The sequence below is a fragment of the Dama dama genome, chromosome 5 (assembly GCF_033118175.1).
Source record: "Dama dama isolate Ldn47 chromosome 5, ASM3311817v1, whole genome shotgun sequence".
Lineage (NCBI taxonomy): Eukaryota > Metazoa > Chordata > Mammalia > Artiodactyla > Cervidae > Dama > Dama dama.
Window position 1 is genome coordinate 111,543,732 of NC_083685.1, and position 26,596 is coordinate 111,570,327.

The following is a 26,596-nucleotide window of genomic DNA, read 5'->3' on the forward strand; positions in this document are numbered from 1 at the left end:
GCTTCTTTGAGCTTATTCACCCTTGCCACAAAGTGGTAATAACATATTAATATAGCATTTCATAGGCTTTTTTCTGAGTTGTGATTTTTTTCCCCAAAGACAGTGTGCTTATGAGATTTAGAATTAGAGAGCCTGGATTTGAGTTCTGCTACTTAGTAGCTAGATGATCTTATGCAAGTTACTTGTCTTTCACCCTATTTCTCCACATCTGTAAAATGGGTACATGAGTTCTCATGGGAGTGAAAGAAAGTTTGTGAAATCACTTGGACAACTGCTAAATCTTAGGGTTAAATTAATCACATATATAGTTAATTCTCATGACAATTCTGAAATTTTGTTAGGGCAACAAAATGACCATTTCAAAGATGAGGAAACCGCTTCAGAGAGATGACAAAGCTAGAAAATGGCACATTCTAAACAAGAACCCATTTCTCTTCTAATTTCAAGGCCCACCAAACCACATGTTCATCTGGTGAAATAACAGCATAGACATAAAATGTCAAAGTAGAGGGGAGAGGCTGACAAAAAAGCAAAAGCAAATACTCTGGGGAGAGACAGAAGAGCAATGATTTGTGACAAAGAGAAAGAAGTGGTGGGTTTGGAAGAAGTCAGACAGCAGATCTAAAACAGATCTATACTGGCATAAAGAAATGAAGTGATGGGCCCCTCAGTGGTGGAAGAATCTGGGTTAGTTATTGGAAAGAACTTCCCAATGGGCACATTGAGAAGACAAGGGTCTTTCCTTTCTGTGGTTGATAAAATGAATGCTTTGTTAACACAACTACTGAGCACTAGTGTGCTAGACACTGGGTTAGACTCTGGTGACATAGCAAATCAAAATGACCCCAACTCTCAAAGGACTCCAGAGGGCCGAGTATAAATAGGTCATCTTAACAACTCTGTGTGTGTTAGTGTTGGAGGGGTGATTGTTCAGGAAAGGGTCTCCCCTCAAAAAATCTTTACATGCCCAAAGCTAGCACACAGGATAGGCTGGATAAAGGTACCTTAGGGGCATCCTTCACCACTTTCCCCACCAGAGAAAGGAGTCATGGCAAACCAGTCCCACTTCTGAGGTTTGTGCCATCAAAGAAGTCTTCCTGGAATGGGCCAAGAAGACATCAACATCCCCAGCCAGTTACCATCCACATGCCTGGGCCACTGCCTTGTCTGCTGTTTCCCTTACTCCCCTTTTTCCAGCTTACCTCAGCATCTTTCTGTCTACCTTCCCCCTGCCCCACCCACCTGCTTGTCACTCTGCCAAGCCATGCAGCAGCTGGTCCCCAGCTTGGGAGAAAAAGAGCTCCCAATCCTAGGCTGCTGCCCCCCACCAGGGTTTCACTTCCTTCCTCTCCCACCTGCCATCTTTCCCTGCCCACTTCCCACACCCCACACAAAAGCAACACACACACACACTTCCCAGACCTAAGCCTGGCTTAACCCTTTCGTTTCTCTTGACTTCAACATGTAGGCAGGGTAGGGTTCGTTGACTGCAGAGGGGTGGAGAAGCCTGAGTGGGGTGGAGAAGCAGAAATAAGGCTTCAGAATAAAGCCTGTGTGTGTGTCTCCCATGCAGAATTCTCTCTGCATGTCAGCCTGGAACATGCTGCAACAAGCTGGCCCCAAAGCTCAGGCTGGGACTGGGTGGAGGCATTACCACAAGCAGCAGGAAAGACTGAGCTAGCAGCTTTGACTCCCATATCCAGGGGGTTTCTGCGCATTTATTAAGTACCTACTACTGGCTGCTCAGCACTGAGGATTCATCTGTGGGATACAGAAAAGAATCAGAAAATAATATTTGTTACATTCAACTGTCTGTATAGAGAATTTGGTCTCATGGAACAAAGACGTGCCTAGGCATGAGGAATGAGAGTCCCTGTGGTCAAGTCCCTTCTGGAACTTGAACCTGATGGTCACAAGACCATCCTACCCAGTCCCCTGCCTCCAAACCCTTAAAGGCATGGATTTCTCGGACAAATCTCCAGGAAAGGCTATTCTCCAGCCTCCCTTATATGAATACCCTTGTGTCCTTATTCCAACACTGGTAAATTCCTCCTGGTATCTAGCTTCTGTCCCTGCAGTTTAAACTCATTTCTCTCACCCGTGGCTCAGTGGAAGCAGAGTCCTTGAGCCACCAAGAACACATATGGTTAATTCAACTTGCAGATTTCTGGGACCTCAGAGTAAAGAAAGAAAGGGCACCAAGTGACTCCTCCCAAGTTGCTCCAGACACGGGAGTTACTGGCAAAGAGGGATCCCATGAGAGGAGCTGGCGGGGGATCGGGATCGGGAAATGCTTTCCTAGAGGAAGGTGACCATCTCGCTTCCTCTCAACCCCCAGGAGGCCTCTGGGCCATATAAGGAGGTGCAAGAATCTCTTGTTTTCTGTTCACAATCAGCCCTTTCTCTGTGGGGCCCCTTCCCCAGACAGAGGCAGGCAAGACACTTGGATCTGCACACCATGTTGCACACACACACAAGCTTCCATGCTCACATCTCAGGGACATGTACTCCTGGGTACAGATTCAGACACACGAATCCCAGCCATTTCAGCACTCTCAAGGATGGCCGCCTTCACAGAGGGAGACCAGGTGAACAGATGGGACACTAACCTTCAGGCTGATGACCTTCCCTTTCCACCACCTAGCAACTTTTCCCAGCAGTGGAAAAGGAGCACAGGGAAGTAGAAGTCATTCCCAGTGGCAGACTGGAGTCCCAGGCAACTGGGCAGAGCCATCTGTAGACCTAGGGAGGGGGCCTCGACCCTGGGTCTGGTCCTTCTGGGGTTGCAGCCCTCCACACAGGGCCAAGGGAACGAACTTAGACAGAGTTCATGCTTCTCTCCTTAGAGACCACACTCCAGGTATTAGTCCAGCACTGACCCTGCTTCTGGGCCTGTGGGTCTCTTGCTTAGGCTCTTCCTTCTGTTTGGACAGCAGCACTGTGCATGTGTGTGCTTCCTATGCCAAGGGGTGACAAAGGTGCAGCAATGCGAAAGGGGTGCATGCAGAGGGGACATGCAAGCTGAGTTGCCTACACCCAGCTGCTGGAGGCCCTTGCTGGTGTGGTCGGAGCCAGGGGTGCAAAGGAGAGGGGAGATGGCCCAGGGGCTGGGGGCCAGGAAGGAGTTTTCCACAGGCTGGCATGTTCTGAGAAAGCGTCAGAGGTCCCAATTACATCCCAGCTTTCAGGTCAGGGTGGAGGTATACTTGGCAAAGTGTACCTTTTTTTTTTTTTTAAACAAAAGAACACTTATTCTTCTCCTTATTACAAAACAATACCTGTTAAGTATTAAAAAAAAACAGAAAAAGAAAAAGAATCAGCTATATTTCCATCATAGGAAAATAATCACTGTTCATATATTGTTCCTATTTCCAGCATTTTCTCTAAGCATTTTCACATATACCCATGTTTGTTTGTTTTTAATTTTAATTGGATTAGAGTTGATTTACAATGTTGTTTGTTTCAGCAAAGTGATTCTGTTATACATATACCTATATTCATTCTTCAGATTCTTTTCTCATATAAGTCATCACAGAATACTGAGTAGAGTTCCCTGTGCTATACAGGAGGTCCTCGTTGGTCTATCTTTGAAGAGTTAGCTTGCCTTGTACCTTATTTAGATCCATGGGCACCGCTGCCCCTTGTCTGCTGGCGTTGGATGAGGGGACTTGCTCAGGGTGACCCTGTCAGGTTTGGGGAGAGGACAAGGGCTACAGAAGAGCCTCCCAGATGCTTCTGGCTGGAGTGGCCCAAGCCTCGCTGGGAGGGGAAGAAGGGCCAGATGGTGCAAGGCCCCGGAGGTGAGGGTGGGGTGATCCTGCCATTTTTGCTGCCCTTTGTCCTCGAGGCGCCTCGAGGCCAGAGGCTGCCCACAGCCTGGTCCAGTGGGTGTGTGCCCAGCGCCAGGAGAGGGCTCTTTAATTACAGAGGTAGCTCCAGCCACACTTCTCTGCAAGGCGTGTGGGCGGAGATGGAATGTCAAGGGAAAACAGGGAGACAAGAAAACAGAGATAGGATGGCCCAGAAATAGCAAAGGCAGGATGAGATACCAGGGGCCCAGGGTGGTGAATGGAGAGAGGAGAGGGTCAGGACCTCTCCAGCAAATGTCTTTCTTCACGAGTCCCTCCCTCCATCCCTTGGTGGTGGTTTAGTCACTTAGTTGTGTCTGACAGAGCAAGGACTGTAGCCCGTCAGGCTCCTCTGTCCCTGGGATTCTCCAGGCAAGAATACTGGAGTGGATTACCATTTCTTCTCCAGGGGATCTTGCCCACCCAGGAAGTAAACCCGGGTCTCCTGCACTGCAGGCAGATTCTTTACCATCTGAGCTACAAGGGAAGCCCTTACCTGCCCTCAGCCTCCCAAGGTACCACTTCAGGTCTTCGGGAGCCCAACAAGGTGGGCCTCAAGCATCAGGATTCTATTCTGGAGCTGAGGCTCCCTGGGTCTCTGAGCAGCCCCCTCCCTGTCCTAAGTGGGTTGGGGGAAGGGAGGAGGTGAGGCCTTGCCACTTGAGTCACCCCACTTCCTGCTCCTGGCCTGGGTGACTCCACGCATAGGCTGACACAGCTGGGGCCCCACCCGCCCTGCCAGCCTGCCTGCCCCTCCCTCGCTCAACAAGCCAGGAGCGATGCCTGCCCTGACAGGTGCCCTTCCCAGGCAGAGGCCACCCCTCCCCTGCCTACACGCGCGCCTGTGTATGAACACACACACACACACACACACACACACACACACACAGCAGGAGTCCCCCCCCCCCCCCACCTGTTGAGAGTCCTGGGGGAGAAGGAGGACTTCAGGCAAACTTTGGGATTAGAGAGAGACGCTGGGGGAGGGGTGGGGCGGCCCAGGGCTGGCCGACCCTCCTCAGGGGTCTAAATCAGTAACCTCCCTCACTTCCTCTAAGCCCTCTAAGCAGGTGACTCCACAACCCACAGCCATCGATTATGCAGATTATGCAAAGAGACCCTTCCCCCACCTCCTCCGGCCCTCTGGCCTTCCAGGTCTCCCAGCCCTGGACTCCACCTTGGTGGGAACTAAAGCCAAGGTTTGGAGGCCCCCGAGCCTTGTACATTAATCCCAGCCGCCCTAGTCCCATCCAGCGGCCACCAGGGAATTTGAGAGTTGAGATCCTTGAATATTTCATCAGCACTTCAGCCTCCAGTTGAAGAAGCATCCAACTTACAGCTCATGGATAATTTATGACTCTGGCAGAGAACCTGGATGTAGTGAGGGGGAAGGGCAGGGAGAGTGGGGGTTGGTGAACCCTGGACCCGGGCTGTTGATGATGGTGCCTGAGAAGCCAGCTCCATCCAAAGTATGTTTTGGGGTCAGGAGAAGAGCACCAAGGCCAGGGACATTTCCATTTTTGAGCATATCAAGGTATTACCAAAAAAATGGGTTATCAAAATAATTATGTCTAAAAAAAATTGGAAAGTGTTATTCGCTCAGTTGTGTCAGATTCTATGCAACTCCATGGACTGTAGCTTGCCAGGCTCTTCTGTTCATGGAATTCTCCAGGCCAGAATACTGGAGTGGGTGTCCATTCCCTTCTCCAGGGGATCTTCCTGACCGAGGGATCGAACGCAGGTCTACCTGCACTGTAGGCAGATTCTTTACCATCTAAGCCACCAAGGAAACCCAAAAGGTTAAAATTATGTGATAAGCATTTCCTGGTTTGATTTCTGTCTCTGTAACTGTGTACATAACCTCTTTTGGCGATAACGAAAAATTTTAATGAGATGTCCTTCATGGCTGTGAAGCCTCCAAAAGCCCCCTGCCCCCCACACCCACCTGGGGCCAGGGAAGGAGACCAGACTCCCCTCAGCTAGACTGACTGAGCCTCACTTCTTCCCTGGTGGCTCAGGTAGTAAAGCTTCTGCCTGCAGGAGACCTGGGTTTGATCCCTGGGTCAGAAAGATCCCCTGGGGGAAGGAAATGGCAACCCACTCCAGTACTCTTGCCTAGAAAATCCCATGGATGGAGGAGCCTGGTAGGCTACAGTTCATGGGGTTGCAAAGAGTTGGACACAACTGAGTGACTTCACTTTCACTTCTTCTTAGCCTCTTCCTGCAGGAAAGCCATCAGGATTTAGTCAAATGCTCAAAACAAAAGGAAGGAATTTCAAATGGTCACCACTTATCTTGCTCCAGGAATATAACGTAGCACTCTTGTTAAAGGAGGACTGAAAAAAGAACTCAAAACAGAAGATGTCAAGTTCTCCTGGCCTCTTCTTTACCAAAAGACCTGCCACAGTGAGTTCTTCTGCAGATACAGAAGATCAGGTATACAAGGCAGGAAGGGGTAAGCAAGCTGCCATGTCCTCCTCTTACCTCAGTTTCTCCACCTGAGTCATGGGAATTAGTGGTGCTCCCAATCCAAAGGCTGTTTGGGGGTCAGATGAGATGCTATCCAGGTACCCTGGCGCCAGCTGAGACCCAGGCAGGCAGTGATTATGGGGTGATGTTATGGGGTGATGTGTCCAGTTTATATTCCTAATCCCCAAGCCATCTTGGAGTTTGATCATGTGGTCCTGGGAGCCCAATCTAGTCTCCCTGGGGCTCAGTTTCCTCCATCCAGGAAATAGGGGCTATCTGCTGGAGCCATGAAGGCCTCTGAGTAGGGAAGCTGTGTGGGGTTTGGACCCGGCAGCTGTCAGGGCTCCCCCAGTGAGGTCATGCAGTTGCCTCCAGTGCCAACTGGATACAGCCTCTGACAAAGGAAGGGGTCATTCTTTGTCACCAGGGGAACCCTACTCTCCCAGAGAAAGGGAACATTAGGGTGAGACTTCAAGAGCTATTTCTCAAACCTAAGCAGGGAATTTTTTCCATTGGAATTTACAAGAATTTGGGGGGATCCCATGGGACTCCCCCACCCCACCCCCACTAACCCTGGCCATCATTTCTCCAGATTCAAAAAGAGGCTGGTCCAAATGACCCCGAGCTTCCCTGGATAGCGCTAATGGTAAAGAATCCTCCTGCATATTTGATCCCTGGGTGAGGAAGGTCTTCTGAAGGAGGAAACGGCAACCCACTCCAATATTCTTGATTGGAAAACCCCAGGGATAGAGGAGCACAGGCTGCAGTCCAGGGGGTCACATAGTTGGCCATGATTGAGGGACTGAGCACACACACTCTCTAAGTGATCCCAGCAAGTCTGTGTGATGATCCCAGGCCCACTAACATTTGGTCCAATCTAGGGAGCTGACCATGGGAGGTGGGACCCAGCTATGGAATCAGGCTCAAGAGTGAGACTGGATGGTCTACTTCCTCCCTTCCTCCCTACCCCTCTCTCCTTTCCTCTCTCCTTTCTGGAACTCTCTGCCTCCCTCAGCTGACAGCCTAAAGGGACAGAGAGACCAGAGCGTTCCTTCTCTCGCTCCCTTCTCTGAGCAACATGGATTTAGGGAGAAAAGTTTCAAACCCAGCTCAGTCACCCCTCACCCAGAGGGATCTTGGGCAGGTTGCTTCTCATTCTTCAGCCTCGCCTATGGCAGAAGGGAATTGATATCTATGTTGCAAGACTTTTTTTTTTTTTTTGTATGTCCTGCATCTTCATTGCTGCACGGGCTTTCGCTAGTTGCAGTGCACTACTGTTCACCGCAGTGCTTGGCCTTCTCACTGCGTTGGCTTCCCTTGTTTCGGAGCACCAGCTCTAGGGCACAGGCTCAGGAGTTTTGGCACAGAGATTAGTTGTTCTGTGGCAAGTAAGATCTTCCTGGACCAGGAATTGAACTTGTGACTCGCAGCCAGATTCTTTACCACTGAGCCACCAGGGAAGCCCCTGCAAGACTGTTCTGAGGCTGTAAAGAACTTGCCAAGAGCCAGGCACGCAGTATACATTTGATACATTGCAGCAGTGATTCTCTCTTCAGGATGGGGGCTTTCTGGGTCCAGGACACCTCGGTGGCATCTGAGTCTGGCCCTATTGTGTGAGGTCGTCATCCCCACTGCCCTTTTGGCCGCGTCTTTAACCTTCTAGCCACTGTGCTACATGGTAGGACGGCTGAGATGCCTGGCTGGGGAGTTGGGGGCGGGGTAAGGAGAGTGCCGAGGGAGGTGGAGACGTGGAGGAGGCGAGGGCAGGGCGTCTGGGCTGGGTGGGGTTAGGAGAATGAACTGCAGGGCCCCAGAGGGCCCACGCTGGGACTCACTGGAACTCGGTCTCACCGGTTTGGGAAGCTGGCTGGGCAATGGGGAGACGCTGGCATCAGAGAGAGGTGGGAGGGGCTGGTGGCTGCCTGGGATGGAGAAGCTGAGTAAGGCCCCCTGGAAGGGCAGGGCCTGGGCTAACGCAGGGATGGGGGTGAATGCTTCGAGAGGCGCGGCTTTCTGCTATCAGGGGACACACATACACAACCCCTCATCCTCAGACGCCACACTTCGATGCACACGGACACACACACATCAACACACTTTTTAAACTGCATTGCCCCCCTCCCCCCTCCCGGTTCCCCTGATCCTCTCACCGTGTTCTGTTTTTCCATATCATTTATCTTAGCCAGATAACTCATTTGTGTAACATTTATTGTTTATTACCTGGCTCCCCGCAGGGATGCAAGCTTCACGAAGGCAGGGTGCTGGGCTGGTTTTGACCACTATTATATATGCTTAGCACCTACGGCGTATCCAGCATACAGTAGGTGCTCAACAAATACGTGATGAGGGGGCGAACAAACCCTCTTGAACCACCGTCGCGAATGCACGCACCTTCAGGGACGCATGCGCAAACTCGCTCAGACGCCCACCCCGCCCCGCCCTCCCCACGCCCGCCCTCAAGCTGCCACGGACACTCTCAGACACGTGCATACAGGCACACGCTTACACTAACACAACACACAAGGACACAGTACTTCTCGCTGTAGCCACACAGGCGCTTTCAGACTCACACCCAGCCCTCTGGATTCCAGAGCTAGTAGTCACGCAGGCACGCTCCAGCTCGTCCCCGCTCCCCACCCTCCGCTGGGCCAGCCCCTCCCAGAAACAGGGGGCGGGGTCTCGGTGGAAGCTGACAACACAGCAGCTTGAGAGGGTGGGGTGGGGCGGGGCCGCCCTGGCACCTGGGAGCTCTCTGGAGACGCTGCCACTGCAGACTCACCTATGGGAGGGAAGAGTGAGATCACCGGCGCCCCCAGCCTTGACCCCGCCCGAGCTCCAGACTCAGACTCTGGCCTTCCTACCCTCATCTTCACCAAAGGCCCAGGGGAAGGGCATGCAGTGGGGCAGGGAATCCTCCTGGGCACCGAGATGGGCAGGAACCTAGGCCAGGTCACCTGGCACATCTGGGCAGGGGTGTAGAGGCCGAGAACCGGGCTTACCAGCTTCAGCTCCACCCTCCAGTAGGAGGAGAAAGCTCTTCCACCGCCCTGCCATTGGGAGACATATGGGCAGTGGGGCCCAGTGTCACCTAGCTGGCCCCAGTCTAGGGTCTCTCCCCAGAGAGACCCCCCTATTGCCCCCACGTCCCTGCTCTGGAACATGGAAACATGGATGGGTGGAGACACTGGTGAAGCATAGGGCTGGGTGGTAGGCACCTCCAGATGCTCTGCTCACCGCCCACCCCCCCAGTCAGTGCAAGTTTGGGCAACACGGTCTGGCAGCCCCACTGCCACCACGAAGTCTCATGTTATCAAGCCACGTTCCTAGGGCTCCTCTGGCCACTGAGAGGGCAAGTTCCCTTCGGTGTGAGCAGAGAGGGCAGGACAGGGCATGCTTGCGCTAGCTCTAAGGAACCTGGGTCAGTAAAAGCTTGGAAAGTAAAAACCGGAAGTAAATGTCCTTGGCCCCTTCCCCATACTCCCTGAGGGAAGTGATGCTGAACTAGGAAAATACCAGACATCCCACCTTAGATATCTGAAACGGGCATCTTCCCAGGACTCACGCAGAACTTCATCCTTACGCCCCCTAGCGGCAGATTGCTGTCGCAGGCGGATGCTCCTAGCAGTCACAAACACCCAGAGTCCATAGCGGCCAAATTATGGCCCCTCACCTGTCTCCACGTTTATTGATGAGGTGAGATGGGTGCAGAGGGCGGGAGGGAAGGACCTGCACCGTTACCACTCCGCCCAGTGAAGTCTGGACCCTAATTCTGTGATTCATTCAACAAGAAATGTTTATTGAGCACCCTCTGCCAGTGTGCCAGGAACCAACCGCGGGACTCCTGGTCCAGTGCTCTTCATGATGCCAGTTGCCCCTCTGCTGTGTGTGCAGTTCAGGCTGAGACCCAACTCGGGAGAGCTGGAATCTTCTCCAGGAGACTGTCCCCACTGGGTGGGGAGGACACTGGGAGGAGGGCAGGCCTTCAGCAGCTGCAGCACCACCATCCTGTGGTCCAGAGACCCAGAGAGGAGGCAGGAGGGGTCTGGGGAGCAGTGCTCACAGGTGGGACAGGATGGGGCCTGGTCAGCTCTGTCCATTTTACATGTTTAATAAATAGTTCTTGTTGGACCCAGGCTTCCCAAGCTCTTGAGGGGGGCAGGGGGGCCTCTTCTCATGGTAATTCAGGCTCTGGCTCTGAAAACGAAAGGAGAGGGCATTGGGGTTAGCCTTCCCATCGTCAACAGGTATCTGGGTACTGTCCTGGGGAGAGGTAGTGCAGGCAGGAGAGAGGGTCCCCGGGAGCAGGTCTCAGCTGGTTCCTGCTCCAGGAAGGATGCTCCCCCACCCCTCAACCAGGTGGGACAGGGGTTGCTAACAGGCCGGAAGCCCCCAAAGGAGGAGTGCCAGCACCCTCTGTATTCCAGTGCTCAGAGCCTTCTGTCCCTCACCTCCAGCCCAGGGTGCACCCCTACCCATCCACCAGGACTAGTCACTGACCAGCCTCAGCCTCGTCGCCCTTGGCATCTGGCTCCTGCCACCAGTCAGCATAGATGCTCTCCTCGTAGTCACCCTCCCCTTCAAACTCAGCATCAGATGGGGGCTTCTCAGGCTCCATGGGTGGTTCTGTCTCCTCCAGCTCCATCTAGAGCAGCCCAGGATGGGTGGAGAAACCAGGTCACAACAGGCACAAACCCAGATCAGCTCCCTTCCTGGCCAAGGGGCCCTCCCATCCCGTCTCAGTCCCAACCCCCCACCCTTCCCAGCTTCACTCAAGATCTCACACAGGAATGACTTGAGGGTTTCTCCCAAAGTCCTGATCCCAAGCCGCCCCCTCCCTGAACTGATGCATGAGCTCCACCGGCACAGCTTCAGGGTTAGTGGAAGCATCTCCCTCTCCACAGCCCACCTTTTAAGCATAAATACTTGGGCAATACCGCTTGTCTGTGAATACTGTCTGCTCAAGCTGTTTTGAAGCCAGGAACGCCTTTACTCCCCTGTGCTCTTGTTTATCCCTCCAACACCAGGCATCAGCTCCAGGATGTGGCCCTTGCTGCTGATGCTGGGTTGGGAGTGCCCCGAGCATCCAGGGCCCCAAGCTGACCTGTCTCATTGCACTACACTAACTGAGCTGCTTAGGCGAGGGGCTGTGCCTTTCAGCCCCAGTCACAAAGTCTGGCAAACAGCAGACAATAAATAACAGTAATCAAAATGGCTACTAGCCCCTGAGCACCTACCACGTTCCAGCTGTACACTAAATGCCTCACATCCTGGATCTCATTTAATTCTCACCACAACGGTATGAGACGGGCATTATTCTCCCCATTCAATGGATGAAGAAATGGAAGTTTGAAGGCTACTTAAGCCTGGCCTGGAGGCTGCCCAACTAGGATGTGGTGGAGTCAAGTCTGGTGAGCACCAAAGCCTGGGGACTCACAGTGCAGACCCAGCCCCCTGTTTGATGAGGGGTGGGGGGCATGGGTACATGAACAGTGGAGAGGATGGATGAATAAGTACTGGGCAGCAACGTCTCAGGATTCAGACTCTCAAACCCTCATTTAGAATCAATGTGATAACACACTGGGGGTCTTTCCTTCCTGGTGTACTGTGTTCATTCATTCATTCAGTGGTTCATTCAGATTCAGTTTCTGAGAACCAGCCGTGTGCCGGGTGCTGTGGGAGGACTGGGAATGAGGGCTGCAAATAACTCTGGTCCAGGGAGTCATAGAGGGCTAGAATGGCCACAGCAAACCCAGAAGACAGAGCCAGGACATGCAGCGAGGGCTTCCTGGAGGAGGCACCATCAGACCTGGGTCCAGGAGAAGTGCGATTCAGACATGTAGAGAAGTGGGGCATGAGAACATGGAGCAGGGAGAGAAGGGCAGGTATAAATAAGGCACAGGTGAAATGCCCCTGCCTCACAACAGCTGACTGCCAGGAGCTGTGGCTGAGCTTTGGCACAGCGGCCCACCAGGCCTGTAGGGCAAAGGCCGCCTTACCTCATCATCTGACTGCAGGTACATGTGTGCGAAGTCTAGCAGCTCTCGAAGCTCAGCTGTCTGGTTGTGGTAGAGTCTAGCCTCCTGGGAGGAGGGAAGAAAAACAGGTGAGCCAGGCCTCCTGCTGCCAGATGGTGGAGGAGCCAGAGCTCCTAGACTCTGAGTCCTCTGGTCCTTTTCCAGCTCCAGAGCAGGAAATGGGTGTCAGTTTACATGTTGATCAAAAAACTGCAGTTGCTTGATGCTGGGTTAAGAAGGATTCTGAGGGCTCAGGGAGAAAGAGCGCCTCAATCGCTTAGCAATGTCTGCCACTGACAAGGAAACCGAGAGGTATTTTTGCAAGTCATGCCCAGACTCCCAAGGGGTTTCCTCAGGTGGTTCAGGTTAGGAGGTCCCTGGGGAAGAAGGGCAAAGGCGAGCAGTGAGGGTGGGGAGGGTGGCGAGGCAACAGGCAGGGACAGACAGATACTTTTTTACCTCCCACATCCCAGGTGCTGTGCTGAAGAGGTAGGCTGGACCACGCCCATTTTGCAGGTGAGGCAACCGATTCAGAAAAGGTCGTAATAGGGGACTTCCCTATGATCCAGTGGCTAAGACTCCATGCTTCCCATACAGGGGGCCCAGGTTTGATCCTTGGTCAGGGAACTAGATCCCACATGCCGCAATTAAGAGTTCATATGCCATCACTAAAGATCCCGCATTCCACAACCAAGACTCGGCACAGCCAAATAAGTAAGTAAATAAATTAAAAAAAAAAAAATCAGTAGTGTTCTCAGAACCACACAGTTGGTGGGTCTGAACCTAAGACTCCAGCCACAACCCAAATTCTTTCTTTTTATTTCTGATCCTGCCATTGGAGTAAGCCAGGAATTTTAAAAAATCAAATCATAGGTTCTGAGAATGCCATGGCGATGCCCACCTCCCGGGGCTGGAAGTCCTCCTCCTCCAGGCCCCAGCGGGCCCTGTGGAAGCGGTAATACACCAGGTTCTGCTGCATAACATTATCTTCCGGGTCGAAGAGCATGTAGCTGGCGGCACTGCGGGCAGCCTGGCGCACATCGTTCACTGCAGGTGGAACAAGAGTGAGGAGTGGCCCCTGGCACGTCCCCCTCCTTCAGGGATGACCCTCACCTAACCCATCCCCAGCTCCCGATTTAGTCCAGTGCCCCTGGATCCCCAGCTGCCTCCCAGAATATCCTACTCAATAACAACACAAGCTAGAGTGTATTGAGCAATTACCCGATGCCCTGTGTAACTCACTCAAGCCTCACTGTTATTGTCATCCCCATATTACAGACAAGAAATCCGAGGCACAGAGAGGTTAGGTAAACTGGTCAAGTTCACACAGTTGGAAAATGAAGGCACTGGGGAATCAGAGGCTGTTGTCCCAGCCTCCAATCTCTTTGCCAACGGGACCCCAAAGGGTCTCCTGGCCCCTTGTCCTTCAGCTCTTCCTCTCCAACTCCAGCCTGTCTGAATTTTGGCATCTCTGAGTTGCAGACACCCTGGAGACTGACCTTCTTAGCCTCAGCTGATGCCAAAATCTCCCTCAAGTGAGAAGAGCCTTAGGCCCTGGTGCTACTTTTTATTAGCCAGGTGACTGACTCATGGCCCCTTGCCCTCTGTGAGCCTTGGCTTCCTCATCTGAAAAATGGGTCCAGTAACATCAGCTACTGGTGGATTGTGAGAGGATCCAGTGAGATAAACAGATGTGGCAGGGCTCTGTAAACTGTTGAGTGCTGTGCAGTTGTTGACTATCTAGTCCTTCATCTAAGAGGCCCTCGAATTCTCCCCAGAGAATTCTGTTCTCTGTTCTCCCAGGCTCTCTGTTCCTTCCTGCCAGCTTCTCACCTGCCCCCACCACCCTCCCATCACCAGGGATCCTCAATTCTGACTCAGTTTCACTCCTAGTGCAGTGCTTCCCCTCACCCCAAGCCCACCGGGAGGCTCACACTTGTAGTAGGCAAACTGCAGGTAGTGATACATGGTGGCCACGAACTTCTCCACGAAGTAGCCGCCCACATTGGGGGTCAAGTTGGCCTCACAGTCCACCTTACACTGCAGGGATTCTGCAAAGAGATCTTTGGGGGTGGGGGGGAGGCAGCAGTGAGGAGCTGGTGTGCTGAACAGCTCCAGCCTGCAGACGGGGATGACAGAGATGACCGCCAACCCCAGCTCTGTCCGCTGATGTCACAAGACAGGAAAGTGACAAGAGATGCTGAGGAAGACTACTGTGGACTGGGCTGACTTACCATGCCCACAGCTGACCTGCCACCCTAAGGCCACAGGAAGCCAGGGCTCTCTGGAAGAATGGCAGGTGAGGTTTGGAGGTGGGACTAAAGCCCAAATACAGAAGCTCAGGACAGTCCTTTCTGCCCCTGCTGACGGACTCCACCTTTAGGGATCCCCAGACCAGCTGTATTTCTGGCCCCAAACTGCTTTCCACACACCCCCGCTATGCTGATTGCCACCTTGGCACCAACATTGCCCTCTGTCTGGAAGGTCCATGGACCCAACCTCCCCAGATCCTTTTGGGAAGTCACTCCTCGCTACACCCAGCCTTGGACACTCCCCGCTGTGTCTTCTGTACCCAGGGTGGCAGGTGTCCTGTTAGCCTCTCTCAGCCAACTGAAGGCTCTGAGGGTCCGGATAACAACTTATGCCTGTCTGCCTCCCAAGCACTTAAGTGTTAGCCACTCCGTTGTGTCTGACTTTTTATAACTCCATGGACTGAAACCCTCCAGGCTCCTCTGTCCATGGAATTCTCCAGGCAAGAATACAGGAGTAGTGGGTTGCCATTTCCTCCTCCAGGAGATCTTCCCAACCCAGGGATCGAACCCGGGTCTCCTGCTTTGCAGGCAGATTCTTTACCGTCTGAGCCGCCAGGGAAGCCCTAAGCACTTAGGAGGCCTCTATAAATGCGTGTGTAAGGAATATTTGTGTCAAGGGGCCTCAGGAGTTCTGGGCCCTGTGGGTGTGAGGGATGCTCACTGGGGTCTGGGTGGGATGTACCTGCTATGGCTGGGTAGAAGTCCTTGAAATCCACCTGCTCGTGGGCCCCCTCGCAGCCAGCCAGACAGCGGGCAAAGACAGCCAGGTACTCAGCCAGGGCCCGCTCCATGTCCTCGGCACTCCCGCGGAAATCTCCGCTGTTGTAGAGCTTCACAGCCCGGAGGAACACCGCCTGGAGGGAGGGGACGCGCAGGGTGGTCAAGGGGATTCCAACATCCCGCCCCACCCCCCTCCACCGGCGCTATGCCGAGACGCAACGCGGGACTCAAGGAGTTACGTCGGGGCCGGTCCTACCCCCGCCATCCCACCTCGTAGGGCTGGGCCTCCAAGTCTGTGAGAGGCTCGTCGGCGGCGTCCAGCAGCCCGCGATAGTAGCTGAGATACTTGGCGGTGAGCTCATGCTTAGGGTTCCTCTGGAGGAAGGTGTAGGCCGCGGCCACAGCCTTCTCCAGCCGGTTAGCCTGCGGGGTGGGGACCGAGCGGGTCAGCAGAGCCGGAGTCCGCCGCCCGGAGCGCGCGCGAGGGATCGGCGGTCGGGCTGCTGGGTGAGAGCCGCGCTCCTCGCGACCCGACGGGGCGGCCGGCGCGCACCTTGAACTGAGCGTAGTGCAGGTACTGGTAGGGTAGGCGGCTCTGGAAGTCGCGCAGCAGCTGGCGCGGCGGGTAGGGCACCTGGAAGGCGGGCAGCGAACGCTTGCAGCGCCGCAGGCAGGCGGCGCGCTCCAGGACGTGGCCGAAGAGCCGCAGCTCGCGGGCCCACTCGTCGCCGCCGTCGGGCTCGGGGGGCTCGGGGCCCGGGGGCGCGGCGGCGGGCGGCGCGGGACCGCTGCAGTTGGCGTGGCAGAAGGCCTCGCTGTCCCGCAGCAGCCGGTGCAGCCGCAGCGCCGCCTCGAGGTAGCGCGCGCTCTCGCGCCAGCTCTCGCCCTCGTACTGCTCCAGCGCGTGCCCGTAGGCCGTGGCCAGGGGCATCAGGTCCTCCGGCGGGAAGCCCCGAAAGCTGTACTTCTCGTACTGCGCCCCGGCGCTGCCCAGCAGCAGCCACAGCAGCCCCCACGCCGCCCGAGCCATGCCCGCTCCGCGCCGGCCGGCTCTCCCAGCCGCGAGCAGGCGTCCAGGTCCCGCTGGCGGGCAGGCGGGCGGGCTCTGGGGCCCGGGCCTGGCCGGCGCGCCCGCTGGGTCTTAGCGCCGGGCACTGGGGGGCGGTGGCGTGGTGGGGGCTGCGAGGCGGGGTGTAGCTTGAGTCAGATCCCCCAAGGGGTCGAGGGATCTCCACTCTTTTCAGACAGCCGACACTATTCTGAGTCCCTGACCTCCTGCCCTTGGGGGTCCTCCCCTTGGCAGACGGTGTGAGTCTGCGGAAGGCTTCCGGCAGGGATGGGGAGCCCAGAAAGCCCCTCCCACGCAAAGGCGTTCCCCCACCCGGCCCCCGCCCTAAGATAGAGAAATTGAGGGAAGTGTCACCTCCCTCTAGTTTGCCCAAGCCCTGAAACCTGCTCTTCCATTCATCACAGTGGTCCTTCTGCTCACTCCCCACCCCCAGCCCCCAGGAAGTGACCCCAAGGGTACCCTCCAGCCCGCGACAGGGAGGCACATCCCTGGTTTTACCTACACACCCTCCACTCTCACCACCTCCTATTCGATCCCTATCCCCACGTCAGAAAGTCCTCTGGCAGTCCAGCTTTTGCAGGACAAAGCAGCGCGTTTCGGGAGCGTCTGTCCCTGGGACAGAGGGGTGGGAGGGAGCACTGAGATCGCCTCCCCGCCCCCGATTCTGGAGCCTCACCAGTCACCTGGAGAGGCCTAAATTGGGGGTTGCCTTCCAAAGAAACAAGGAATGCCTCAGCCCGGCTTTAGGACCCGGGGGGCTCCAGGGGAAAAAAAAAAAAAAGACTAGGAACTTTTTTATTTTTTTCTGTCGGCTCCGCGGTCTCAACTTTCCCGAACTTCCCTACCCTTGCAGGCCCCAGGTCTCTCGGCCCCCGGGGCGGGGGGGGGGGGGGTGGGCGCAAATCTGGAGGGCTTAGCGGTGCTTTCCTCCGACTCCAGCGGCCTGGGCCTCCTCCTCCTGTTCCACGCCTCTTGCCCCCGCCCCGCCAGCTCAACCTCCCCAGCCCCCATTCCACGTGGACCAGCCAGGGCGGGGGTGGGGATGGAGCGCAGGAAGAGGGGGAGCCAGCTCTGGGAGGAGGGGAAGGAGTCTGGCGGCCGTCGCGCTCTCTCTCGCCCTCACTGCCGGCCGTCCCAGCTCCAGGCACCATGCTCCGTGCGGGCCCCCCGAGCCACACCCTCCTCCGGCTCCCCCGGCTGCAGTTGCTGCTGCTGCTGCTGGTGCAGGCCGTGGGGAGGGGGCTGGGCCGTGCCAGCCCGGCCGGGGGCCCCCTGGAAGATGTGGTTATCGAGAGGTACCACATCCCCAGGGTCTGTCCCCGGGAAGTGCAGATGGGGGATTTTGTGCGCTACCATTACAACGGTACTTTCGAGGACGGCAAGAAATTTGACTCGAGGTAACGACTTGGGTGCCCCCAGACTCACCATTTCTCTTCCCCGAGCTTGGGGCCAGGATCTCTCAGTCTTAGGGTTCCCTTGTTGCCGCCTTTAAACTGTGTCTGCATGCGCCTCCTCACACCGCGATCCCCCAGCCCCAAACAGGACCCTGAGTGGGAGGACTCCTAGACTTCCCTCTCCCCTGATATCTCTGCCCTCAGTTTGAAACTTTCGCCTCTCAAAAGACCTCACTTGCTTTCACACCAGCCTCCTCTGTCCCCCAAAGTGCTTGAGAATCGATAGGAACTCGGCGTTTTATTTAAAGCCAACGAGGGGATGTCCTGGTTCATAGAGGTGGGGGAAGGGCATGGTCCCTGCTGCATGCGAATCGTCCAGGGATCTCAGCCCGGGACCCTCTACCTTTCCATCCACGTTGACTCCCTTTGTGGTTCCAGCCCCAGGTTTCAGTGTGTTTAGAGAAGGAGTAAGCAGAGGTTTTCGGGGAAAGGAGTGGGGGTTTTCAGCGGGCCAGTGGGGGTAAAGCAGGTGGGCCTTCTAAGACAGCAGGATGGATCAGGGAGTGCAGGGCACAGATTGGTGTGGGGACCTGTCCGTCTACGTGTCACACAGTCACACAGGCCACCCTGGGCTCCTCTGAGGGTTTTCATGCCTCCCTCTCCACCTGAACCCGCACCCCCCCCTCTCCCTCCATCTTGCCTCCACCAGGTCAGTGCTGCCGCCCATCTTGCCAGCTTTGGGGTTTGAGAGACTGGCTTCTCATCTGGTCCAAGCCTCTGGTCTACTCTAGCAAGTTCATTTTTCTTAGTGGGGGCAGGGCTATACACCAGGTCAGTCTGTTAAAATTAGGGTCCTGGTGGTCACACACACAAGCCGCCACACCACACCACAAGAAGTCAGTCAGTCCCTCTTAGAGACTTCACCAAAACACACACTTCAGCCTGCAGAAATTAGTGGCCCTGGGAACTTACCTCGTGGTCCAGTGGCTAAGACTCCATGCTCCCAATGCTGGGGGCCCAGGTTCTACCCCTGGTCAGAGAATTAGATCCCACCCACTGCAACTGAGTGTTCGCATGCCACAGCCTGCATGCTGCACCTAAGACCCAGTGTAGCCAAATTATAATTAATTAGTTAATTTTTTAAAAAAGGGCCATGGCTTCGGAGCCAGGCAGAACACGAACTCCTGAGACCAAGACCTTGAATTCAAACCCAGACTGTAATCATGGACAAGGAGTCTTGCCTCTTTAAGCTTTACTTCCCTCATCTGAAAAATGGATATCAAAAAGCGTTCTGAAAAAATGAGTCCCTACTTCCTAAGGCTGCTGTTAGAACTCAAGATGATAAATGAAAGTGAACTTCACACAGGACCTGATAGTCTGCAAGCAGCTTCAGCACACCTTAGCCTTGACTCTGGGGAGAACTCTGGTTTAACTGGTAGAAACTTCTTGCTGTGCTCAAGCTTTCATAAGGGCTCTGTGACGTGAGCAGGCCAGACATGCAACCATCTCAGTGGGCAAAATGAGGCCTGGGGAGTAGCCAGAAGTACAGTTCTGAGCCTGTGGCCACAGAGTGGAAGAGGGTTTGGGAGTTGGGGAATGACCTCCCTGCTGGGGACTCTGCTGGGCCCAGTTCATGAAGTGCTGAGTTTGGAATACTTTCACCACTCAGGACACCTTCCATCAAAATGCCAATCTCTCATCCTTCCTTAATTTTGGAAAACTTGTAAGTTAAAACTGTAACCAAAAACAAAAGCTGTGGCAATTTTAGAATAGGCCTTTTCAAAATTGAAAACCAATTCCTATCCCTGGCCAGCTCTGCTTCCCCTTCCTTTCCTCCGTGAATTGATGGTTCGGTGGCCCACATGTGGGCTGTGGAGGTCAACAGACCACACATGTGTGACCTTGGGCAAGTCACTTGGTCTCTCAAGTCTCAACTTTTCTCCTAAGAAAGATGACATCAATAAAGCCCATTTTGGAAATTCCCCACTGCCATGGCCAGGGTTCAGTCCCTTGTTGGGGAACTAAGAACCCACAAAGCATGTGGTGCTGCCAAAAATAATAATAATGCCCACTTCACAGGGGACAGGATTAAATAACATAATGAATGCAGAATGCCAAGCATTTTGAGACTTTCCTGGCTGTCCTGTGGGTAAGACTTCAAGCTCCCAGTGCAGGGGGCAAGGGTTTGATCCCTGGCCTGGGAACTAGGATCCCCCCATGTCCCCATGCCCCATGGTGCAACCAACAACAACTAAAAAGCCAGGCATTAGCATTTCTTCCTGCTGGATAACTGGTCTCCCCAACCCCAGTCCCCTGCTCCGCCATCCCCCACCCCCTCATGTCTGTACTTCCCACTCTGGCCTCCTTGGGGACCTCCTTTTGTCACAGCCCACCCTGTTGAGGTGGGAGTTGCGGCCGACCTAACAGGAAGGCTTGAAGAGGAGACAAAGAACCTGTGGATCGGCACGTGTGTGTAGGGAGGGGGATTGTGTGTGTGTATGTGTCTCCCTGGCATGTATGTGATCATGAGCAGAGGTCACTGCATCGCATCTGTCCCCTCCCTCCCCAGCTATGACCGCCACACCTTGGTGGCCATCGTGGTGGGCGTGGGGCGCCTCATCACCGGCATGGACCGAGGCCTCATGGGCATGTGTGTCAATGAACGCCGCCGCCTCATTGTGCCTCCACACCTGGGCTATGGCAGCATCGGCGTGGGTGAGGAGGGCTGGGGCCCGGACCTGGGGATGGAGGAGATCAGGAGGTAGAAGCAGGGACCCTAGGGCCAGAAAACGGAATCTCAGAGAGGGAGAGTGACCTTCCAAGGTCACACTGCATGAGCAGACTGAATAGCAACAAGCCTGGGACTCATGTTTGGGTCCCCTGCCCCTGGGGTGGGAGGAAGGACAATGAAAGGCCTGGGTAGGATCCTCGCTTGACTCAGGAGAAGGGGACCTATGGGTGTTGGAGGGCAAGGCCAAGCCCGGATGCTGAGACCTCCACTCTACCCCCTACTCTGGGGGCTGCTTCACCCTCACAGCGGGGCTCATCCCCCCCGATGCCACCCTCTACTTCGACGTGGTCCTGCTGGATGTATGGAACAAGGAGGACACCGTGCAGGTGAGCACCTTGCTGCGCCCACCCCACTGCCCCCGGATGGTCCAGGACAGTGACTTCGTGCGCTACCACTACAACGGCACGCTGCTGGATGGCACCGCCTTCGACACCAGGTAAGGGCTGGAAGGAGCCCCGGGATCCAGGGGATTGTGGCATGCAGTGGGAGTCGGGGCCATCCTGCCTCTCCCACCAACAGCAGCCTCACCTCTGCCTTCTTCTCTGCAGCTACAGTAGGGGTGGGACTTATGATACCTACGTGGGCTCTGGCTGGCTGATCAAGGGCATGGACCAGGGGCTGCTGGGCATGTGTCCTGGAGAGAGAAGGAAGATCATCATCCCTCCATTCCTGGCCTATGGCGAGAAAGGCTATGGTGAGGATGGGCAGGGACTCTGGGATTCTCTATAAGTGGGCTGCCATGTACAGTTGTCCAGGTTGAATACTGCACAAGGACACCCAGCCAAGGAGGCAGATTGGGATGAAATCTAGCCTTGGGTGATCGCCTCACTAAGAAGGGGTGCATCAGAATTCCCTGGTGGTCCAGTGGCTCTTTCACTACTGGGGCCCGAGTTCAATCCCTGATAGAGGAACTAAGATCTCGCAAGCCATGGAGCATAACCCCCCCAAAAAAAGAGAAGTACTTTATTCTCTTAAAATTTTATTTATTTATTTATGGTGTGCTGGGTCTTTCTTGCTGTTCACAGTCTTTCTCTAGTTGCCTCAGGTGGGCTTAGTAGTTGTGGAGCACGGACTTAGTTCCTCACAGCACATGCAGTCTTCCCGGACCAAGGATCAAACCTGTGTCACCTGCATTGGTGGCCAGATTCTTAACCACTGGACCACCAGGGAAGTCCCCATATTCTGCTTTATTCTGCTTTACACAAAGGCTCATATGGGCTGGTGGTGGCCTTGGGGAAAACCCAGCTCCAGTCTCACAGGGGAAGAAGCAGGGCTCCAGCCTCACAAGGGAAGAAGCATAGGAAGAAGCAGAAAGGGCTCTGGAAAGCAGGGTTGGCACCTTTTGGGGTGATGCTCACATAGGCCTTCCTGAGTCACGAAGCCCCGTTCTGTTCTCCACTTGTATGGTTCAACCCTATCCCTCCCCCAGGGACGGTGATCCCCTCGCAGGCCTCGCTGGTCTTCCACGTCCTACTGATTGATGTCCACAACCCAAAGGACACTGTCCAGCTGGAGACACTTGAGCTGCCGCCTGGCTGCGTCCGGAGAGCCGTGGCTGGGGACTTCATGCGTTACCACTACAACGGGTCCCTAATGGATGGCACTCTCTTTGATTCCAGGTCTGGGGTTGGGGGGCAGGCAGGGGGTCCTGAGGAGGATGGTGGGGGCTGGGGCAGCTTGGAGCTGCCTGGCAGGGTGGGGCCCCTGTGACTCCCTTGCTGGCTCCCCCCCACCTTGTATTGCAGCTACTCCCGCAACCACACCTACAATACCTATGTGGGGCAGGGTTACATCATCCCTGGGATGGACCAAGGCCTTCAAGGCTCGTGCATGGGGGAGCGCCGGAGGATCACCATCCCCCCCCACCTTGCCTACGGGGAGAACGGGACTGGTAGGCTTGCTCACAGTTCCCCAAGCCAACATCTCAACTCCTCCTGACCTACCCCTAATAAGGGTGGGGGGATTCCAGCCACTGCTCTGCCCCTCTCATCGCAAAAACTGGTTCCCCACCCAACTCTTGATGCAAGGACTTTATCCTTTCCTCCAGGGGCAGTCCCCTGCTTCTCCCCTTCCACAACTGGAAAAAGGCAGTTCACTTCTGAGCTTGGGGAGGGAGGGTGGTATAGCCCTAGGAAGCAAACAGACCTGGATCTGAGTCCCAGCTTTGCTGGAAACCTGTGTGCTCACTGGTAAAATGGAACTAATCACACTGATCAGCAGAGTAAGTCACTGGGAGGTTGCAAGATATACCTGTAAAGGGCTTTCTAATTGGCATGCCCCCTCCCCTCTCCTGCCCTGCCTCCTCACCCCTACAGTGTATATGATGAGAGTTGACCATGTGGACAAACATCACATCCCATCCTTGCTTAGAATCCCAGGACAGGGAAGTCTAGGGGCCTCTGTGGAAAGCTGGAGAAGCCCCTCCGTGACCCCAACTGATCCACGCCTCCATTCTGGCCCCAGGAGACAAGATCCCTGGCTCTGCTGTGCTGATCTTTGACGTCCACGTGATCGATTTCCATAATCCTGCGGATCCAGTGGAAATCAAGACGCTGTCCCGGCCCCTGGAGACCTGCAACGAGACGGCCAAGCTCGGGGACTTTGTTCGCTACCACTACAACTGCTCTCTGCTGGATGGCACCAGGCTCTTCTCCTCGTGGGTCCAGGGCAGGGCCAGGGCTGGGCAGGTGGGTGGGCATGGGCCAGGCGTGGGGGGGGGTCCTCCTAGGAGCACCCCCTAAGTTCCCACTGAAGCTGAAATTCCTAACTCCAGAGGCAAAGGGAGGGTGAAGTAGGTAGTAGGGGGAGCGGCTGGTTCCACTCTGCGGAGGGCAGCGGGAGCAGGGGCTGCCCTGCAGGACGGGGCCAGGAGGAGAAGGGGATCGCTCCTACCTCCGCTCGCCAGGCCCCAGGAATGACTCAGGAGCCAGGCCTGCCGGGGACCAGGGCGAATGCTGACCTGGGAATCTGCTCTCCCTACTAGCCATGACTACGGGGCCCCTCAGGAGGCAACTCTGGGGGCCCACAAAGTGATCGAAGGCCTGGACACGGGCCTGCAGGGCATGTGCGTGGGAGAGAGGCGGCAGCTGGTGGTCCCCCCGCACCTGGCACACGGCGAGAGCGGAGGTGAGGGGCCGAGACTGGCCTGAACTCTCCTCCCCTCTGCCCCTGCCCGCCTGGGGCCTTGCTGGCTGGTGGGAGGAGTGAGGGGAGCCTTCTGGGTGGTTCTGTAGGGTGGTTCTGTAAACGTGCCCTGCCCCACTCTCCAGCAACCCCAGCGGGCAGCTGAGGCCTGTGGGCCGGGTGTACGCTGGGCAGGCTATGAAGCGGGGCCCGGACCCTCCCCTTCTCTGCTCCCCACTCCTGCAGCCCGGGGGGTCCCTGGCAGTGCTGTGCTGCTGTTTGAGGTGGAGCTGGTGTCCCGGGAGGACGGGCTGCCCACGGGCTACCTGTTTGTGTGGCACGAGGACCCTCCTGCCAACCTGTTTGAACACATGGACCTTAACAAGGATGGCGAGGTCCCCGTGGAGGAGGTGGGTGACGAGTTCTCGCCTTCTCCTAACTGCACACTGTCACCCAGCAGGAGCCCCCAGCATGGTGGTGTCTAACGAGAACACAGCACGTGTCCACTGCACCCCTGGCCCTCAGTGGCTCACTGTGCCTTAAGCCCCTTGTCCCCGCCTTTTCCTCTGGCTTCCTGACCCCGAGCATGCCCAGCACCCCCCCCACGCAGCACCAGCTCCTCTCAGTCCTCCTGGGAGCCCATCCCAAGGCCAGCCCGGCTGCTCAGGCAAGACGCTCTCCCCCACTCCCCTTGGCTCTCCCCTCTCCGCAGTTCTCCACCTTCATCAAGGCTCAAGTCAGTGAGGGCAAAGGCCGCCTCCTGCCTGGCCAGGATCCTGAGAAAACCATAGGAGACATATTCCAGAATCAGGATCGCAACCAGGATGGCAAGATCACCGCTGAGGAGCTCAAGCTGAAGTCGGACGAAGACCAGGAGCGGGTCCATGAGGAACTCTGAAGGGCAGAGGCCTGGGCCTGGAGGCAAAGGCCCACGTCGAAGGGGACAGTGGGCAGTGGGCTGGCTTCCCAACAGCCACCCTCCCCTCTGCCGGGATGAGGTCTGGAAGCATCTAGAGAGTGGCCAGAGGGGACCACTCTGGTCTTCCCACTGCCTGAGAGTAAAATCCACAGCACAGACCTCTATTCGGTTTTTCTCTCCCAACCCCAAGCCCCTTCCTTAGAAGTTTTGGAATTACAAAGCCACCCGGGGGGATGGTAGACTATGGGGGTTGGCCGCCCCTCACTCAGACCTTCCCTCCTTGTCACCACTGAGCAAGACCAAACTCATTCATTTCCAACTTCCCCTTTACCTGTATTTACCCTCGCCATCTTCAACCCCCACCTGCAGCCTGCATTCCTCTGTCCTGGCATCTCCCCAAGAACATGAACCCCCAGCTTTCCTCCCTCAGCTCTGGCTGGTTCCTAGGGAAAGGGGGCAGTTCCAGGGGGGGCAACCCTACCTCACCTTCACCTGTCCCATCCCCCTTCACGGTGTGGTGGTGGCCGAAGTGCTCCCAGGGTGCTATACATCAGAGCTGGGCTTTGGGTCACCTTTCATCCCTAAGGAAGGTTGCCTTCTCCAGGGACCAAGGGCCAAGAAAAAAATGAAGGGGTGGGGATGAGGGAACCTACTTGGATGGATCTGAGAGCTATGAAACCCTTGGTTTAGGGCTGAAAGGTGGAAGAGGGGCTCATTGGGGACTGAGGGGTGACAGGGGGGGTGGGCAAAGCTCTGCACACTCTGAAGACTAAACTGTTGTCAGACCCCCCTTCTCCTTTGTGCCAAAATAAAACACTAAACCAGAGGCCTTGGCACGTAGTCTTTCTGGGGGAGGGGCCCTTCGAGCCACGCGTCCAGAGGAAGGGGACCAAAGCAGGCTGCCTCCATGGCCCTTCACTTCAAGACGCTGTCCCCGGGTCTGTGCCTCCTGCCTCTCTCAGGCTCAGCTGGGGCCCTCACCATGGAGGGCTAGGTGTCCAGAGGAGAGGAGCCTGTGGGCCAGGCCTGGGGATAGGATCCTGGTCTCCTCACTGCCCCAACTCAATGGGAAACAAAAAACAAGGTTCCTGAAGTAAAACACGATGTACAAAGCTCAGGGATTGAATTAAACCACACAGTTTGGGTTCTCCTTTTCAGATCAGTTCTCATACAATATTCCCACCTCTCCCTCCTCCTGGCTGCCAGCTGTTCCCATCTGCCTGACACGTCTTCCCCTCATTAGAAAGGTAAATGAGTTCAAATCTCATGTCTTTTTTTTTGACTGCTGTGGGTCTTAACTGTGGCTTGTGAACTCTTAGTTGCAGCCTGTGGTGGGACCTAGTTCCCTGACCAGGGATTGAACCTAGGCTCCCTGCATTGGACGCAGAGTCGTAGCCACTGGGCAAAACCTCATGTCGAGGAAGGAGTCGCTTCAGTCACCAGTCAGGCCATCTGTCCTCATCTGCTTGGCTGGACTCTGGCCAGTGCGAGAGATGACCCTAGCCATCTAAGGAGGGGGTGAGGTGCATGGGAGAGAAAATGAGCAGCCTGGACTCACACCCCACAAAAACCACAAGCACAGAGTTCTCACCTAAGACCCTCCGAGAGACAGCAGCTGCTCCCCACGGCTGCAGTGACTGATATTCCCTGGTCCCAGAGCATCCAGCCCTAGCCTTTGGGCAAAGGACTGGTCCTTCCTAAGTGGACCTGCACTCCTGCACGGTCACAGTGAGGATGAAACAGCACCTGTGGCTTCTGGGAGCATGCAGCCAGCTCTCAGTCAACACTCCCATTACTCTCCTTTTAGAACTGCAGATAAACATGACTTTCCAGCAGCTGGGCAGGCGGGAGAGGGAATGAAGTTGACTCTGCCCAGAGTACTGTCAGCTCCCCAGGCTCAACTCCTGGAAGTCATCTATTTCAGTGGCCCCAGAGGAGAA

The 26,596-nt window shown here is 55.5% G+C and overlaps 2 protein-coding genes across 2 annotated transcripts; one reads left to right on the forward strand and one right to left on the reverse strand.

Moving 5' to 3' along the window:
- Positions 1-10,089: 10,089 nt before the first annotated feature.
- Positions 10,090-16,440, reverse strand: P3H4 (prolyl 3-hydroxylase family member 4 (inactive)). The gene is made up of 8 exons (XM_061144002.1): positions 15,914-16,440; positions 15,631-15,783; positions 15,323-15,494; positions 14,263-14,391; positions 13,230-13,375; positions 12,311-12,394; positions 10,812-10,956; positions 10,090-10,508 (listed from the first exon to the last, which is right to left on the reverse strand). Exons 1-8 carry the CDS (start codon positions 16,388-16,390, stop codon positions 10,486-10,488), a joined length of 1,329 nt encoding a protein of 442 aa, XP_060999985.1. The 5' UTR covers positions 16,391-16,440; the 3' UTR covers positions 10,090-10,485.
- A 1,066-nt stretch (positions 16,441-17,506) lies between these two features.
- FKBP10 (FKBP prolyl isomerase 10) lies at positions 17,507-25,482 on the forward strand. The gene is made up of 10 exons (XM_061144003.1): positions 17,507-17,826; positions 20,393-20,538; positions 20,861-21,050; positions 21,163-21,308; positions 22,044-22,233; positions 22,360-22,505; positions 23,078-23,270; positions 23,598-23,740; positions 23,984-24,147; positions 24,450-25,482. The coding sequence occupies exons 1-10, from the start codon at positions 17,579-17,581 to the stop codon at positions 24,633-24,635; spliced, it is 1,752 nt and encodes a 583-aa protein (XP_060999986.1). The 5' UTR covers positions 17,507-17,578; the 3' UTR covers positions 24,636-25,482.
- The last annotated feature ends 1,114 nt before the right edge of the window (positions 25,483-26,596 follow it).